Raw genomic sequence first — 16,676 nt, forward strand, 5'->3', positions numbered from 1 at the left:
GACTAACATTTTCCTTGGTTTTCCTTTTCCTCTCTCACAAAAATGAACAGCTCCAAACTGCTTTTGGTTTGTGGCTTTTGCCAGCCTCTTGCATTGAGAGGAAATTGCATGTTACTTTTTAAGGAAGCTTAAATAAATGCATGTTTCACTTTCATGTGTGTCACATCTTAGCGGTATAGACACTTCTGTTTTTCTGGTTATTCTCAGTGAACAGTGAATAAATAGATGTGTGTAATATTTAATATCCCAACCAATTCAGGTTGCCAGTAAAGTATCCACTGTTATCAGGGGTTTCATACTTTCCTTTAGAAAGGCAAGTTACCAGCTTATACTTGTTTGCTCCAGCAGTTACCATGTTCATGATTCCTTAGCATTTGTTGCCTGAGATGAATGATCATGCTGAAATGTTGAATTTCTCTCTTCTTCCACTTTTTATGAAGGTTACCTGGAAGATTGATGACCTGTGGGCATCCTTGGCACCTGACAGCCTAGGAAGAAACAGGATGACAGAACAAGACTTTGAAATTGATAAAGCCTCACAAGGATCCAGCTAGTCAAATGCTAGTTGGTGACATAAAAAGCAAGAAAAGACAGAACAAGCCAGACTTAAAGGAATTGTATCTTCTCTTTGTTTGCTGTTGGCTGAAACGTAGGAGGTTTCTGGAGGACTTATTTGCTGGTGTACCCTCCAATAGCTTTTGCTTTTTGTGACTGGCAAAGAAGTGAGAAAGAATAGAACTATAGAACTAAAGATGTATTTTATTTTTGCCATTTTCTGGTTGGTGAAACAACCCACAATCTTACGAATAGTCACTCTTCTTCCTGCCTGCTCTGCTAGCTAATCTCCTAGTGAGAAATGATTATGACACAGAAGCTAACACCAAAGAACCTGGAGGTGCAACCTGAGATCAGGAGCCTGCTGTGCCAGGGGAGTACAATCACGCAAACTTGGCATGCATCAGCCATTGGCTGATGATGATTTCAGAGTATCTGAGTGAACTAGAATTGTTCTCTATGCTTCCAAGGGGGGGCAAAAGAAAGGTAGCTCTTGGGGACTTACCCACTGACCTTCTTACAAGACAGGGAACACAGGTGGGAGACCAGATGATGAGAAAAAGAGAAGGTAAACTGAGAAAACGTAATATTTATTAGTCATTAGAATATCAATATGACAGTCCCAGAATTTTATTTACATTGTCCTGTGTGGGTTGTGACAGTCACAACCCATGAGATAGCTCACAGATCTCACAGATGTCTTACAAATTAAATGAAAATCAAAATTTGAATTTACCACAGTCATGTGAAGTACATGTGAAGTTCCTTTGTATAGGGAGAATTATTTTATATTCACTAACATTTAGGCCCTTCTGTCCTAAAATTTACCTAACTTAGGCCTCCTTTGTGCAAAGCAGCGCAGTTTTTAGACCATCCTTGTTCAAGCTGACTAGAAAAGTCTTACGAACTTCACAACAAATCAAAACCCTTTGCCGAAAGTGAAGGCACGTAAAGCGCATAAAGACACTGAACATTTTTGTGAGGTGGCCCTTCCCTTCAACCTAAACATGCAGCTCTGGTCCTCATGTATCAAGCAAGCACGGCACAATTAAAGTAGAAGAGAAACTGAGCACATCTTGTTTCCATCTGCATGACCTTGGGCAAGCCATTATTTATTGTGTGTTAACATGTAACACTTTATGTCCCAGTTTACTCTTTCAAATAATGACTACAAGGTGCTTTTTGCAGTTCATTGCTGCTTGATGTTGAGCTTGCTTAATAGATTATATTAGATCCTTGCATGCAAGGTGCTACACAACTGGAAATCACTGCCACAGAAGTTTGTTCCTGTGTCTTCCATTCTAAGAGTTTGATTTAAATATTTTAACCTTAGATAACCACGATTTATAGTAAAATACATTTTGGGCTCAGAAAACAGAACTAATAGACAAGGGGGGGGGGATAATAGGGAAAACAGAAACTAGTGATGTGTCTTGCAATGCTATCGGAACACAGACAGTACTACAGATTGGCTGATGAAGACTTGAGAGTATCTGAGTGAACTAGAATTGTTCTCTGTGCTTCCAAGGGGGTGCTAAATAGTTGATTTCTTCCTGGTTCTGCAATTTCCCATACTCCAACAGGTTTGGGAGTCTCCAAATTCCATAACGGCTCTGAGGCTATGAGAAGCACTTGAGAAGCATTAACCCATCCTCTCTTTTAGAGTGCCGTTAGAGGAAAAACACTTTTAAACTTTGCCATAGTTGTAGTAGAGTTTTGGAGACACATCTGAAGATACCCAAGTATTTTGCATATACATGTCTGTCCTATTTGAGTCCAGGATCTAAATTAGAGACCAACTTGCCTTTCACAATAAATATGACTTGTACAGGCTTTTGATGTATACAAAATGAGGATTTGCTATATTCTAACAAATTGGTGACTTTGGTGGTATCTCTCCTGTTTGTCTTCCTGCGTAGTAAAATACAAAAGTCATTCTCACCTGATATTTTCTTTATTCATCCTTTCATCTCTTGGGTTTTACTCTTCACTTATCTGGTCCCCCAAATGTTGTTATGCTTAATAAGATGATTCTACCAAGACAGCCAGAAAACCTTCATAAAAAATTAATTAACACTGTTTCACAGTTTTGATCTGTTAATACCAATATACCTTTTGCATCCTTTTTCATTTCCCATGCAGTCATTCTCTTTCCATGCATGTCTTAAAATAGGTCATTCGTGTTTACCTCAGCAGCAGTTTTAGACATCACACAGTAGTGCTGCCAGCTCTGCAGATCACCCCGTGGTTCCTTCTGAACTAACAGTTCATCAGCCACCCTGTCATTGTCCTGTAAAACAAGATTCTCATTGGGACTTCTTTCACCATCACTGTCTCTATTATTTCCCCCCTTCTTCCTACAGGTCTTTATCTTTCACCACAAACGTTCCCCATATTTCCAGGCACTCTTTAGGTGTTATATCAATCTGTGTCATTCCCACTGTGTCAGTCTCTATTCTTCCCTTCTCTGTAGTTTCAGACAGGTTACCCAGAACCTCAGTGTTGCTCAGCCCCATCACCCCACTCAGCTTACTTAAGATTGTCAGCAGACTTTGGACCTTGTCCTTTCCAGAGGAAGATGTTTGTCTTGAATTACAAGATGCTTTACTGCCCATGGTACAGCCTGTACGGCTGAGAGAGCTAGGTTCAATGTCTAATTTGCTTCATTCTCTGTGGTGCTCACCAGCAGGTGCTGCTTGGGAAATCAGTGGCTGTTCCACACATGGAGCAGCTGCAGGACTGAGCCTCTTTAATGAGTATTTTCCATTTCTAATTTTTACAAGTCAGTTCTAGCAGCAATCTAAAAAAAAAAAATAACTTTGCTTATTGATAATTAAATTGATGTAAGTGAACATTGCTAGCAAATGGAAGGGGCTAGAAAAAGGAAAGAGAGGCAAAGAGCTACCTCATACAAAGCAAGTCCATTTACAGTATCTCACTCAAATGGATAATTTCTTCTCTACAACTCACCCTTGTCCAATGTACCATTGGCATTTAAAAGACTTCTAAATTGCATCTGATATGTGATTTACAGTACAATCACATCTGAATTGGGCCTAGAAGTTTCCCTTGGCAGGTTTACAAAATGCCCAGGATTGATGGTTGACTTGGCCCAACTCTGTTCCCACACAGTCTATTGAAGATAGAAGATTGTTTGTAGCTAGAAGAGCATCATTTCAAAGTTTAATTAGATTAAAAATAGACTGTTTCAGGATTCAGTATCTTTTTGAAGTTTCATGCTAGATTTTATGTTAGCTTATCATGGTGTAAATCAGCAAACTTCATTGCAGTAACAGAATAACTGGCAACAGCTATTACAGCTCCTTTACTTCCCAATGAATTACCTGTATAGACTGGAGAAGAGCTGTTTCCAAACTGCAGAGCTGCACTGAGGTGTGACTGCATGCCTCACCTGAGGGATTCCTTTACTTCATGTGTGATTTTTCAAGTGAAGCTATTCTCCATTATGCCAAATTCTTCAAGTAGCACATAGCATAATGTTTCACGGACAGTCTATCTCTTGGGAAAGCTGAAGTGGTGGAAATTGCCTGGAGAAAATTGAAACCTTGATAATTGATTTTGCTTGCTCTTAAAGTTTCTAAAGACTTGAATCTTTCCAAGAATAAATCAAAAACTCTTCAGTAGCAAACCGTGGGGAATTCCTCCAGATTCTTAAGAGTGATTTCCTTGCTAAAATTCAGAAATTATATTCTTACTGATGTAGATTAAGAATTAAATTATTTGCTTAAAATAGTTAAGGCTTTTGCCTATTGGGATTTTCTGTATCATCTAATTTGGCTGCGTTATTAACTGCCATTGTTAGCCAGGATCTTTGAGCTGTGGAATTAAAAAAAGCTTGGCAAACTTTAGGTATATGATAAACCCCTCAGGCCATAATATCTTATTAGAAGGCAAATCATAACCTCCCAACCTTTTTGAGATTGATTTGGAGCTAAGAAACCTGAAGAAAATTGATACAGTGTGGAACACCTGCTTTGTGAATGCAAATAAATGCAAATACTTTATTTCCCTCACTTTTTTTTTTTTTTTAATCATTGATACAGGACTAAGCAAGAGAGAAATAATTCCCAAGAGGTTACCATGCAAAATGTCTGATTGGTCCAGGTGTTTATGACATTCTATAGAAGTAAATTAAGCCCAGGGGAGAACGGTCTTGACCGACTTTGCACTGGGACCTCATAGGACTCCCCTAACACCAGCTAAGTTGTAGCAACCCACAGCAGAGACTCAGTCTGTGCCAGATTCAGCAAGCTTCTGACTTCTAGACTGCTGCTCACACATCACCCCATGCTTCTGTGTCTCAAGACCTTGATGAGGGCTCTTTCTAAAGTCTGTTTTATGATACAGATTCCTAAATTCTTCAAAAGCATTGTATTTTCATTATATACCTTAAATGACTGTTACTATATATTGACAATATGTAAGTCTATTATGGTACATATTTAAACAGAATGGATCAATTTTGTTTCCAACATAATTGACTGAAATAGTGGTATTACAGGAATTGGCCCTGCCCAGGTACAATATCATTTGAAAGACTTGTGTCTTTCCAAAAATAAATGAAAAACTGTTCATCAGGAGAGCTTTGAAGAACTCCTCCAGGTACTTAGTGGGGTTTTTATGCTAGAATCCAAAAATTATGCTCTCACAGATATGGATCTGGCGTGGAGGTGTCAGACCATGGCAAATGCTCTGACCACACCACCCAAGTCTTGGAAGGCAGATGCAGGGACTGTGAGAATGAAGACCTTAGATCCGCTGTAGGAAAGGTGGTTCGAGACCATCTGAATGTGCACAACTCCATGGGTCCTGATGAAATCCATCTGCGGGTCCTGAAGGAGCTGGCAAATGAAGTTGCTAAGCTGCTGTCCATCATATTTGAAAAATCATGGCAGTCAGGTGAAGTTCCTGATGACTGGAAAAAGGGAAATATAACCCCCATTTTCAAGAAGGGGAAAATGGATGACCCAGGGAATTACAGACCAGTCAGTCTCACCTCTGTGCCTGGCAAAATCTTGGAGCAGATTCTCCTGGAAGGCATGCTAAGGCACATGAAAAACAACAAGGTGCTTGGTGACAGCCAGCATGGCTTCACTAAGGGGAAGTCCTGCCTGACCAATTTGGTGGCCTTCTATGATGGGGCTACAGAACTGATGGACAGGGGTAGAGCAGTTGATGTCATCTACCTGGACTTGTGCAAAGCATTCGACACCTCCCACACGACATCCTTGTCTCTAAATTGGAGAGACACCAATTTGATAGGTGGACCACTCGGTGCATAAAGAACTGGCTGGATGGCCGCACACAAAGAGTTGTGGTCAATGGCTCAATGTCCGGCTGGAGACATTGGGACGAGTGGTGTCCCTCAGGGATCGGTGTTGGGACCGGTCTTGTTCAACGTCTTTGTTGGTGACATGGACAGTGGGATTGAGTGCGCCCTCAGCAAGTTTGCTGATGACACCAAGCTGTGTGGTTCGGTTGATACCCTGGAGGGAAGGAATGCCATCCAGAGGGACCTTGACACACTTGTGAGGTGGGCTGATGCCAGCCTCATGAAGTTTAACCATGCCAAGTGCAAGGTCCTACACCTGGGTCGGAGCAATCCCAGGCACAGCTACAGGTTGGGCAGAGAAGAGATTCAGAGCAGCCCTGTGGAGAAGGACTTGGAGGTGTTGGTCGATGAGAAAATGAACATGAGATGGCTTCAGTGTGCGCTTGCAGCCCAGAAAGCCAACCGTATCCTGGGCTGCATCAAAAGGAGTGTGACCAGCAGGTCGAAGGAGGTGATCCTGCCCCTTTACTCTGCTCTTGTGAGACCTTACCTGGAGTATTGTGTGCAGTTCTGGTGTCCTCAACATAAGGACATGGAACTGTTGGAACAAGTCCAAAGAAGGACCACAAGGATGATCAGGGGACTGGAGCACCTCCCGTATGAAGACAGGCTGAGGAAGTTGGGGCTGTTCAGCCTGGAGAAGAGAAGGCTGCGTGGAGACCTCATAGCAGCCTTCCAGTGTCTGAAGGGGGCCTATAAGAATGCTGGGGAGGGACTCTTCATTAGGGACTGTAGTGATAGAACAAGGGGTAATGGGTTAAAACTTAAACAGGGTAAGTTTAGGCTGGATGTAAGGAGGAAATTCTTTCCAGTTAGGGTGGTGAGGCACTGGAATGGGTTGCTCAAGGAAGCTGTGAATGCTCCATCCCTGTTGGTGTTCTGGCCAGGTTGGTCAGAGCTTTGGGTGGCATGGTTTAGTGTGAGGTGATCCTGCCCTTGGCAGGGAGCTTGGAACTTGATGATCTTTGGGTCCTTTCCAACCCTAACTATTCTATGATTCTATGAATTCTATGATTTCACTGAAGTTTGCATCTCCCTGTATGACAGAACCAGGAATGCTTGTCTCCAGATTTTCTTGTGCTGCTGGCAAACAGGGTCTCATGGAACAGAGCAGCTACAATTTGCAGGGGGTGCAGATGGCTCTTTTCTGGCAAGTGCAAAAGGCAGGAGACCCTCCCCAGCCTCTTCTTCTGTTAAGAGACTGGCCTGAAGACCAAATCAGTCAGTAGGGCTTCCAGGGGATATTAGGGCTTCTGCAGAAACTTAGCTGGTTTTTAGGTGGAAGAAGAATTAAGGCTTGCCATTGCTGGTGGTGAAAAAGAAACCCTCAAAACCCTTAAAAATGGTTTTAACCAACACAGTACTGCCTTCTGACAAAGTCTACATTTTTAAAGCCTTTCAGCATCTGCAAGAGAGACTCTGAACTTGAAGCACTGGTCACTCACCTAAACCTTCCTATGTCATGCAAAAGGAATACGCAACCCCCCAAAAAGTAATTTTTTCAATGCCAATGACATTAGTACTGGAAAGAGGGAGAGAGCATCAGCAGGTGAGAGCTGAATGTTGCAGTTCAGGAAAATGGCCTGGGGAAAGGAAGGAAAAACAGGGCAGAAAAAGATAGGAAGAAAATTCAAATGCTTCAGCAGCATTGATTTAATGATTAACTTGTCTGTTTGATAAGGCTGAATGCATTGACTATCATATAGAGCAAATTGTAAATATAGGTAGAAAATTACTTATTAGCTTTTTTCCCCTGGATAGTCTCTATCTTCAGTATATTTATGCTGCTGATGATTATGTTTAACCCAGAAACAGGCAATTTCTGTGTAACATTGCAAGCAACCTCAGTGGAAATGCCACAGCACAACAAAGAAAGTGTAGGGTTACAGATATGCAGTCCAGATCACAACTCAACACAATTGAAAAATAAATTCAGCTTTATTACGGCAAATTCTCAAGGAGTGGTCTAGCTTTCATATGAGGAAGGTACATTTCTCCTCTTTCTCATGGACTAGAGAAAGCGTTTATTTCTCTTCCCCTCAATGGGGACATGAAATACCCAATGCATCGCAAAAGCAGAAACCTCAGAAGCAGTGTAGGTTTCACAGAGAGCGTTTTCAGCCAGCTCTCTCCTCAGCTCACCAGATGCAACCATACCAGCGTACAGAATGTGGATGCCAGTCAGCTGGTTGTAGTCAGCATGTAAATTGCTTCCATGGCAATTTCAACACACTCCTTTAAATTTCTCAGCCTGAGTTTTGTTTTCCATTATTAAGGTGGTTGCTTCAACTCATGCGACCAAATTCAGCAGACCTCTTTTAATCTTCCAGAACTACATACTCCCCACATACTCAGGAACACTGGTTTTATCTGCCCTTTTCCACTCCCTGACTGTACCAGACTGTTTTCTTTACTTGCATATTTAGGAACAACTCAGAACATGTAGCTTTGTATTTCTTGCAGCTAATTTTTATGATGAGCCAAACAAATTTCCTGTTATCAGTATGCTCTGACGACTCAAGAACATGACCAAGTTCTCACTGCCCAGTGGATCCTTGCATGTCATTTGAGCTATAATAAGGGACTGTGTGCACGCTGTCAGGCTGTTGCAAAAAATGAGCTTGCACGTAATAGCTTTAACCCCAGTGAAAGAGAGCAAAGCTGAACATGTCTTGCCTTGTGTTTGCCAAGGAGTGAGGATATGCTGGAGTAACTTTCCACAGCCCAGCTGCTGCTTAGGTCCTTGGTAGCTCAGTTGCGCATTTTGATCTCAGAAACCCTGGAGCTGATTTTATTTCAACAGAAAAATGAACAGGGGACTGGAACAGGAGAAATCTGTAATTAAAACAGGAAGAGCACAAGGAGCCTGAACAAACACCCTTATCTTCACTGTTAGTCTGCTCGCTCAGGACGCCCTGTCACAGGCTTCATCTTCTCCCAAAACATCCAGCTGGTTTCCAACCCCTTCCAAAAGATTCACAACAAAAGCCCCTGACCTTGCAATCTCCCTGTCATTATCGTTGAATCTGTGACTTCCTTAGGAGCAATACCAAGCCACCACCAGTGTCTGAAGAAGATTCAAAGAACTAATTTTTCCTTGAAGCACGATGCCCATGCACCCCCAGATAATATGAGCTGCCTTTTCAAGTAGATAAGACTAATGAGAAATCACTCTAAGTATGTTCTTTCTACCCCCCCCCACACTGTCTTAACAAATATAGCAGGACATTTAGTCCTCTCCAGTGAAAGTCTGAGATGCTGCTAACATGGACTATTTCTAAGCCAGTACTTTTGGCTACTGAGCTGCCCAGTACTGCCCAGTACTGTTTTCTCTCATATACCCTTGTAAATCAGGTGCAAAACATTTCTGAGACCTCTAGTGCCATGCAACAATAGTTTGGTTTAAAGACTTACTCCATATCATTGTAGCATACATGTGGTTTTCCTCCTGTTATTGTTCTGAGCTTGATTGTATTATTTTTCACTGGAGCCAAAGTCCCAGTTCTCTTCTAATAGCCCTGGCTGCCACTTCCAGTATCAGCCTATTGCTTCTCAGTTGTTTGCATATTTGTGCTTTAAACTGACCTACATCTCTCCCTAGGGAGTGGGCAGCAGATGGTCCTTAGGCCATCTGGCATCTCAAGATGCTGCCTGAGTGGCTTCTGGGTCACAGAAGTGGGAGATGCTGGTTGCTGGATGAAGAGTGTGCAGCTGAGCTCCCTAGGGTATGCTCTGCTTGTTTGTATAAACAACTTTGGGCCAATGTGAGTTGGCACAGTAACATGCAGAAAGTAGTTCAGACAGGTTACCTTTGCAGCAATGAGAACATTTGTTTGGGAGCTACTGGGATCAGGGGGACAGCTACACCAGCCATCCCCATTAGTACTGCTGCCCCAATGAGAGAGGCTGGTCAATTCACTGGAAGGTCACCACAGTGGCTGGGGCTGAAGCACTTGTGCCATAAAGAGAAGCCAGAGAAGTGGGATGTTCAGCCTGGAGAAGAGACAGCTTTGGAGGCCCCCAAACTGCAGCCCTATCAAGAAGACAGAAACAGGTTCTTCATAGGGGTGTAAGGTGTGAGGACAAGAGGCAATGGGCTGAAACAAGGGAAGTTCAGGCTAGGTATAAGGAGAAACTTTTTCAATATGACAGGCAGGCAGGAGAACAGGCTTCCCATGGAGGTTATGCAGTCTCCATCCCTGGAGAATTTTAAGATCAATGTAAAGCCCTGAGGGACCTGAGAGATCACAGCAAAGCCTGCTTCAATCAAGAAGTTGAACTAAAAACCTCCTGTGGTCCCATCCAGCCAATGACTCTATGATTAAAAAGCAGACTGGTTTCTAACAAATCCTGCCCAAATCCCAGGTTCACATCATGGAAAGCCATCCCAATCTTTCTGGTACAGACAGGAAAATTACACCAAATTTGACCAATCCATAGTCAATACAGACAAATTTCACAGCACAATGCATCAAGACATTGAAGGATTAAGACTTAATTTTGAAGACTAGCAGCTGTGTACAAATCCTTCCTTTATTTTCTCTCTCTGAGGGCCCTAGTCTTGAATCTCTCATGTTATCTCTGTTGGAGCAGGGAATAGCCAACATAGCTGACTTATGCTGCCAGATAGCAGGCAGCCTCCCAGCTCGCCTATCAGAGCCGGTCCCCTGCAAAGCACAGTGTTTGCTCCTGCTGTGTCATTCTGTCCTTCCCCCCTCTCTTGGTCTTCCCGACCCTCTTCCCTCAGTGGCAGAATTAAAGTACCAGTGTCCTGTTGCTGCCGTGCCCTTGTCTGAGCTTTCTGATTGACTTTTTTTTCTCTGCTCAGCTCTCCTCTTTGCTCCGGTAAGTCTGATGAACAGCTTTCTTGCTGTCATTGTTTGGTGGCATGGTGCAAGGGCTTTAATCTAAGTAAAGTACTTACTTTTGGGACTGTCAGCCCACATTTTCCAGGAATAGCCTTAAAAGCCCGTGTGATGTGTGAGAAAAACAGGCAAGTATTTCAGGCTGTTGGTGAAAGTAAGAAATGCTTCTCTGAAGAGAAGCTGACTTTGGTAGAGCTTGCCTTTAAGTGAGACTGGGGCTATAGCTGACTTGTCACAAGAGTAAGTGATCAAGACTCAGGTACGGCATGAGAGGCAGGGGACTATAGAAAGTCTTTTGAGTCTGGTTCTTTCTATGCCTTTAGAAAAACCTGCCATGAAGCCTCCAAATTTTTGTTCAGTTTCGTACTAGAAAACTGTGCATAAATCATAAAGGTTTTCAAATGTAGCACACAGTTGATAAAGCTGCTTTATCTCCGATTTCTGAAGTAATACATAGGACAGTGCCTAGGCTATAATAAGGCACTTGTGTTTTTCTGGAGGGTAACTGGAGCTACTGTAGCGTGGGCCATTCCAGAGCTTCATGTTTGCCGCTTTGAGGTGTTACTGTAGTAAAGTCTGGCGTCATGTAGAGGTAAAATCTCAGATTTTATCAACATATGCTGGCTGGTGCAAGTGTATGGAATGCTTCGTTTTAGAGAACTCTGTGTGTCTGTACGAGAATTTTGAGCGTAAAGTGCTAAATACCAACACCCATTTTAGAAGCGCTTAAAATAACTCCTGGCTGCAGAGCAGGTGCCATGTGTCCTTCTGCTGGATACACGGGAGGCAAGAGCTAAATATAGTCTAAGTCTGTAAACCCCCTAGAACTTCAAGCTGCAAGAAGGGAAGGAGGAAGCAAATCCCAGAAAAGAAGGAAGGGGAATCACTCTGTTTAAAAGAAGATAAACAAAACTCTGCAACAGCACGTAGGACAATCTGCAAGAGAAGCTAAGGACATGTGTTCTGTGTTTTGTGCCTCACAGCAGGGTCGGCTCTTTTGGTGCCGACGCAGCCCAGGACAGGCATGTTTTTCCCAGCAGCAGAGGAATGGCTGCTGCAGCTCTGCTAAATCAGGCACTGGTTCTTGCTGACTGACCTTTTACTTTGGAAGTACTGGCTGATTTCAAAGCAGAGAGAAGGCAAATTGTGCCCTAATGTGAAATGTTAAAGGATACAGAAACAAATTAACACTGCATATTACCAGGCTGAGCTTAGCCGCGCACCTTTTTCTGTTGCCTTTTGAGTGCAGCTGTGACTGTGCTGTGCGCTCAGCCCGGGTTTGTGCCACTGGGGCCAAACACAGACGGCTGCTGCTGCGAGCAACAGTCTCACTAAGGGACGGCAGGCATGGCCATGAGTCCTCCTACAAAAAGGCATCAGCCTGGGACCAGTGTCACCTTCCACTTGAGACCGGAGGTCACCTGTGCCCCAAGGAGCTCCACTGTCATGCTGAGTTATCCCAGAGGAAGGAGAAGGATGGAGAAGAGAAGAGCCGCTCCCACAACGGAGAGGCGGCAACACCCTCTGATTCTAAGGGGTGTTTCCACTGGAGGAGAGGAGGGGCACAGTGACTATCTGTGGGCAGCAACCGCAAGTGTCTGGGATCAAGTTTCAATCCAAGACACTAGGGCCGGGAAAGACTGATCTCAGACTGTGGAACAGGTCCAGGATTTGGGACTGCAGGAGGAAAACAGCAAACAAGATGCAATGCTCAGACTCGGTGAAATAACTGGTCAGTCCCCACAACCCTTGCCATAAAACAGGATAAGGCTGTGTTGGAAATTCAGGTGCCTGTAGACAACTGTAAGGGTAGCAGAAGTCACAAACTTCAGGAGGCAGATAGTCTAAAATTGGGCAGGTCTAAAATTCCTGGAGGAACCAAGGAATTCCTCTTCTGGGCTCAGTCACCTAATTTTTCGGCATTACTGTGTCTAAGACAGCATATAATGTAAATACTTTGTGTGTTGCTGAGATTGGCACTAAAAGTCTTTTATGGCCTGATAAGGAAGAATTCCTGATATACATCAAGGTTAAACAGGCTAGAGGACTAGCACGACTGGGGCTAATAGCAGTAAAGTCTCCCAGCATTAAAAGCTGTTAAGTGGGCTACTTTCAGCAGATGAGAGCTGCCCTGTCTCCCTAAATGGAAACTCTGTGAGGCATGGAAGCCATTATGCAAAACAAGGTACAGAAGTCTTAATGTCATGTTGGTGATTGAAAGTAGTTATCAGTCATCTGCTTTAGCCTGGAGAAGAATGGAACAAAGCATTAAAATAGTAATTTTAATGCATGTAAATACAGTCCCTGGTATGACCCTGCAGGTTGGCACCCTTGGGTTAAAGGTTCATTGCTGGGTATTTCTGTGGCTCCTGCCCACTCACCTGCGTGCTGATGGCCTGAACCTCAGCAAATGTGAATTGCCATAGTTTCAGAAACTGATTATAACTAATCCCTTTCTAGCCAGGAATGTATGTTAGGAAAGGTTTCCTGCAGTGCCTGCTTTTAAACATCTTGGGTCCTTGATTCTAAACATCCAGTTTCTCCTTCATTCATCCATGGTTTTCCCTTATTACTGAGAAACACCGTGCATAAATTATTTGCTGTTATTGACTTAAAGCCTACTGTGTTTGCAGGCATGCTTCGTGATTCATGTAGGAGGAAACCATTAGCTGGACAGTGCTGCTCCATAAGCAATGCAGTTGGGAGTTGGGAGGCAGCCAAGGGAGAGAGCTGGGGTGCAGTGAGAACTGCGTTCACTTGTGCCTTCTCACAAAACAGGGGAGATAGCTGGAAGAGAAATTAATATTTGGAAATGGAGCGTTTAGTGATCCTGTTCTCCTTCTGTGATGAATGTTATGACAAAAATAGCTAGTTTAAATTGGGGATATACTTTGTGAGACTTTTGTTCTGTCTAGACAAGAGCTGGTGATCCTGAGTTTTTTAGCTGATTGATTGTCAATTAGCTCAAATTACTGAATACAATTATAAACGTTAGTCTGAACATGTCAGAAGTAATCATATATTTTGTGGAGCTTCTAGTTTAGCATTTGCAATAATCTTACTGACCTTGAATTATTTTGCAGTCAATTAACTTCAGTTAAAACAAGATCACAAACTAGTCTTACACTCATGCTATCTGGAATTATTTACCTAAATTGCACATGTAGGGTCTAATCTTTCAACATAAATTAAACTCAATGACGTCAAATCAGGTGGATGTAATTTCACAATCACTTTGCAGGGATAAAATGACCATGCCGCAAGCAGGAAGGAACAAATGGGATGAGTCTGTCTGGCAGGGTCTGTGAGACCAGGTCCAGGTGCCTTCCCAAGCATTCCTGCTGGCAAGTTGTACCTTTGGAAGAACTGCAGGGGTATGAATTTATAGCTATCAGTTTTCAAGCACATCTTGACCCCCACTCAAAGCCTTCAGTTATTTGCTTGAGACATGATAACCATAATATTTGACTGTATTGACTGTATGCCCAGTCAAATAGCTAGACATCTTGAAAAACGTTGCCTTAGTGATGGCCATCACTGTGGTTCCAGACATCACTTTGAGTGAAGAGAGTTTAATACCAACCACTGAGTCATGTATTACAGTAAATTACATCTCTCTTATCAAAGACTGCCTTTGCACAAGTCAGTTTATGATTTTGAAAGCCGTAGAAATTTACACGCCATCCACAAACAGTCAGAGATGCTGTTTCTGCTGGCACACACCTTGCAGGAGCTGGGATCAGGTGCCTGAGACACTCTCACTGACACCCTTATCATCATGTCCTGGGTAAGCTGAAGCAGCCTCCAGAGGAACACAGAATGGGGACTCTGTATTCACCTGGCTGAGTGCAGCCACTAAAAGACATGAGAAAACAGAAGCTTCCCTTTGCAAACTGGGAACAAATAAGCTGAAATTCACCCCAGAAAATACCAGACTATCAAAACCGTGTTACACCTGGTCAGTTTTACCTTGCTGTGATTTATTCTATATTTTGTACTTTGTCAAACAAGCTGTCAACAGCACGCGTCAAGTACAAGAGAAGAGTGTGTTATAGCTGCTTATCTTGTTCTTTGCCATTATTGTGACAGTACCAAGCCAAGACTCTTGCAGATCAAGCACCATGCTGAGCTCTCCAAGACCACAGAACAATTTTCAGTGCACAGGTTTCATTTAAAATATTCCTCTTTTGTACTTATTGATTTAAGATGTGCCGATGGGAGAGAGATGGGAATTGAAATTGATATAGCTGTGAAGTGAAGCTGCCCATATTGGTAGACAGTGTTGCAGTTAAACAGATCAAGAAAAGTAAACATGTGGCAAATAGTGTGTTTGGGGAGGGAAATTGTATAAATGATGCTGGTGTCATTTTGTGTGTTGTCACTGGCAATGGCAATAAGAGGTTTTGGTTTTCACGTATTAGATTTGGGCAGGCTTTTCTTCTTGGAATGTATGTAATTTGCTTTTCTCCCTGTAGGCAAATCACCTCAGTTGTTTATTTAAGTGTGACATATTTATCAAGCCAGATCCAACAGATGAGCTGCCATCCCAAATTCCACACAAAATCACTCAGGTGCTGGCCAGCCTCTGGGAACAGCTAGATGACTAATTCTGTGTGTTTTTAAACTAATCCTCCATTTGTTTGCTGTCAGGTACAGCACCAACCATGGAAAATGACCAGCCTCCCGCCTCGACTGGGCAGGACATCCAGGGGCAGAGCGGGGGTAAACCTGCCCCTGGCTCTCAGGCCCCTGCTCCAGCACCCATGGAGCAACCAAATGCCTGCCCTGAAGCGGCTGTGTGCGATATCTCAGAGGAGCTGAGCCGGCAGCTGGAGGACATTATTAAGACCTATGGGTCTGCTGTAAGCCTAATGGAGAAGGAAAGTGCCACTACAGAAACTGACAGGCCTGAGAAGGGAGAGCCAGGCAGCATGGAGGATGCAGAGTATGAAGATGTAAATGAGGAGAGTGAGAAAGAGAAGCTGGCTCCTGGGGATGCTTCCAGTGCAAAAGAAGCCGGTGGCAGCAAGGAGCAAAAGCTGGAGAAGAAAATCCTGAAAGGACTAGGCAAGTACTTGCATACTTATACAGCCCTTCTGTGAACAGAAGTAAAAACTCCCTGGTTCTTGCTTTTCCCAGTGTTAAGCCGCTGCCGTGGATGATACGGACCTCTAGTTACCACTGAAAATTACAGCGGCTCTTACAACCTTTCTCTAACTGATAGCTATCTTCAGTGGTTACTCAACAGATACATGTAGGCTGTGTCAGATATTATTCCTTTTAAAAAGGCAAAATTTGGGGATTATCTCACATAATTCTGATGTACTATTGGGCTGCCCAAACTAGTTAGCCAGAACTCTTGAGTATGATGACACACTGTGGAAGGCTGCTTCTTAGACAAAGGAGAACCTGGTCTCTTGTTTGTGCATCAGTAAATTTGTTTCTTCCCCTGCTTCCTCAGGTATTATTTATCACCAGTTATAACGGTGCTAATGGTGCTACTGTGTGGTGTGGAAATCTGCAGAGCAAATTCACTGTTATGCCCGAGTTGCCTTTCGTCTAGCAGACCTCCAGACTCATCACAGACTATATGAAATAAGCCAATAAGTTTATCTTCTCGAAGTACAGTGTGTAGAGAGCAGCTCAGCCATGGCAGGGCTCTGTTAGCTGAGCTAGAAAGAAGTCTCAGGTTTTTGTAATGTCCTTCCCACTGGGCAGCCGCTAGAGAGCAATGTAGCTACATCCAATCTTGGAAACGCGAGTCATCTGCCTTTCTACATTTAACTCAGGACAATCTTCAAGACTCTGTTTCACGTGACAACCCAAACCCAATAGCAGACTAATCCTATGGGAAAAATCACTAAAGGACGTTCTTACAGATAAGGGATTAAGCATAGGACAGA

General features: G+C 43.2%; 1 protein-coding gene across 2 annotated transcripts in view; it reads left to right on the plus strand.

The window, feature by feature from the left end:
* Positions 1-10,634: 10,634 nt before the first annotated feature.
* TXLNB (taxilin beta) overlaps positions 10,635-16,676 on the plus strand; it is a 34,271-nt gene continuing 28,229 nt past the window's right edge. The window contains exons 1-3 of one of the 2 annotated variants that reach the window (XM_061471706.1): positions 10,646-10,753; positions 15,249-15,344; positions 15,424-15,840. In XM_061471706.1, the coding sequence (XP_061327690.1) occupies positions 15,438-15,840 (403 nt within the window). In that variant the 5' untranslated portion in view covers positions 10,646-10,753; positions 15,249-15,344; positions 15,424-15,437. Of the gene's footprint in view, positions 10,754-15,248; positions 15,345-15,423; positions 15,841-16,676 lie in introns of both variants that reach the window. The other variant, XM_061471707.1, reaches the window with a different exon arrangement.

The sequence above is a fragment of the Pezoporus flaviventris genome, unplaced genomic scaffold (genome assembly GCF_033815535.1).
Source record: "Pezoporus flaviventris isolate CSIRO_AGI_PZ_B2104156 unplaced genomic scaffold, CSIRO_AGI_Pfla_v1 ptg000066l, whole genome shotgun sequence".
Taxonomy (NCBI): Eukaryota; Metazoa; Chordata; class Aves; order Psittaciformes; family Psittacidae; genus Pezoporus; species Pezoporus flaviventris.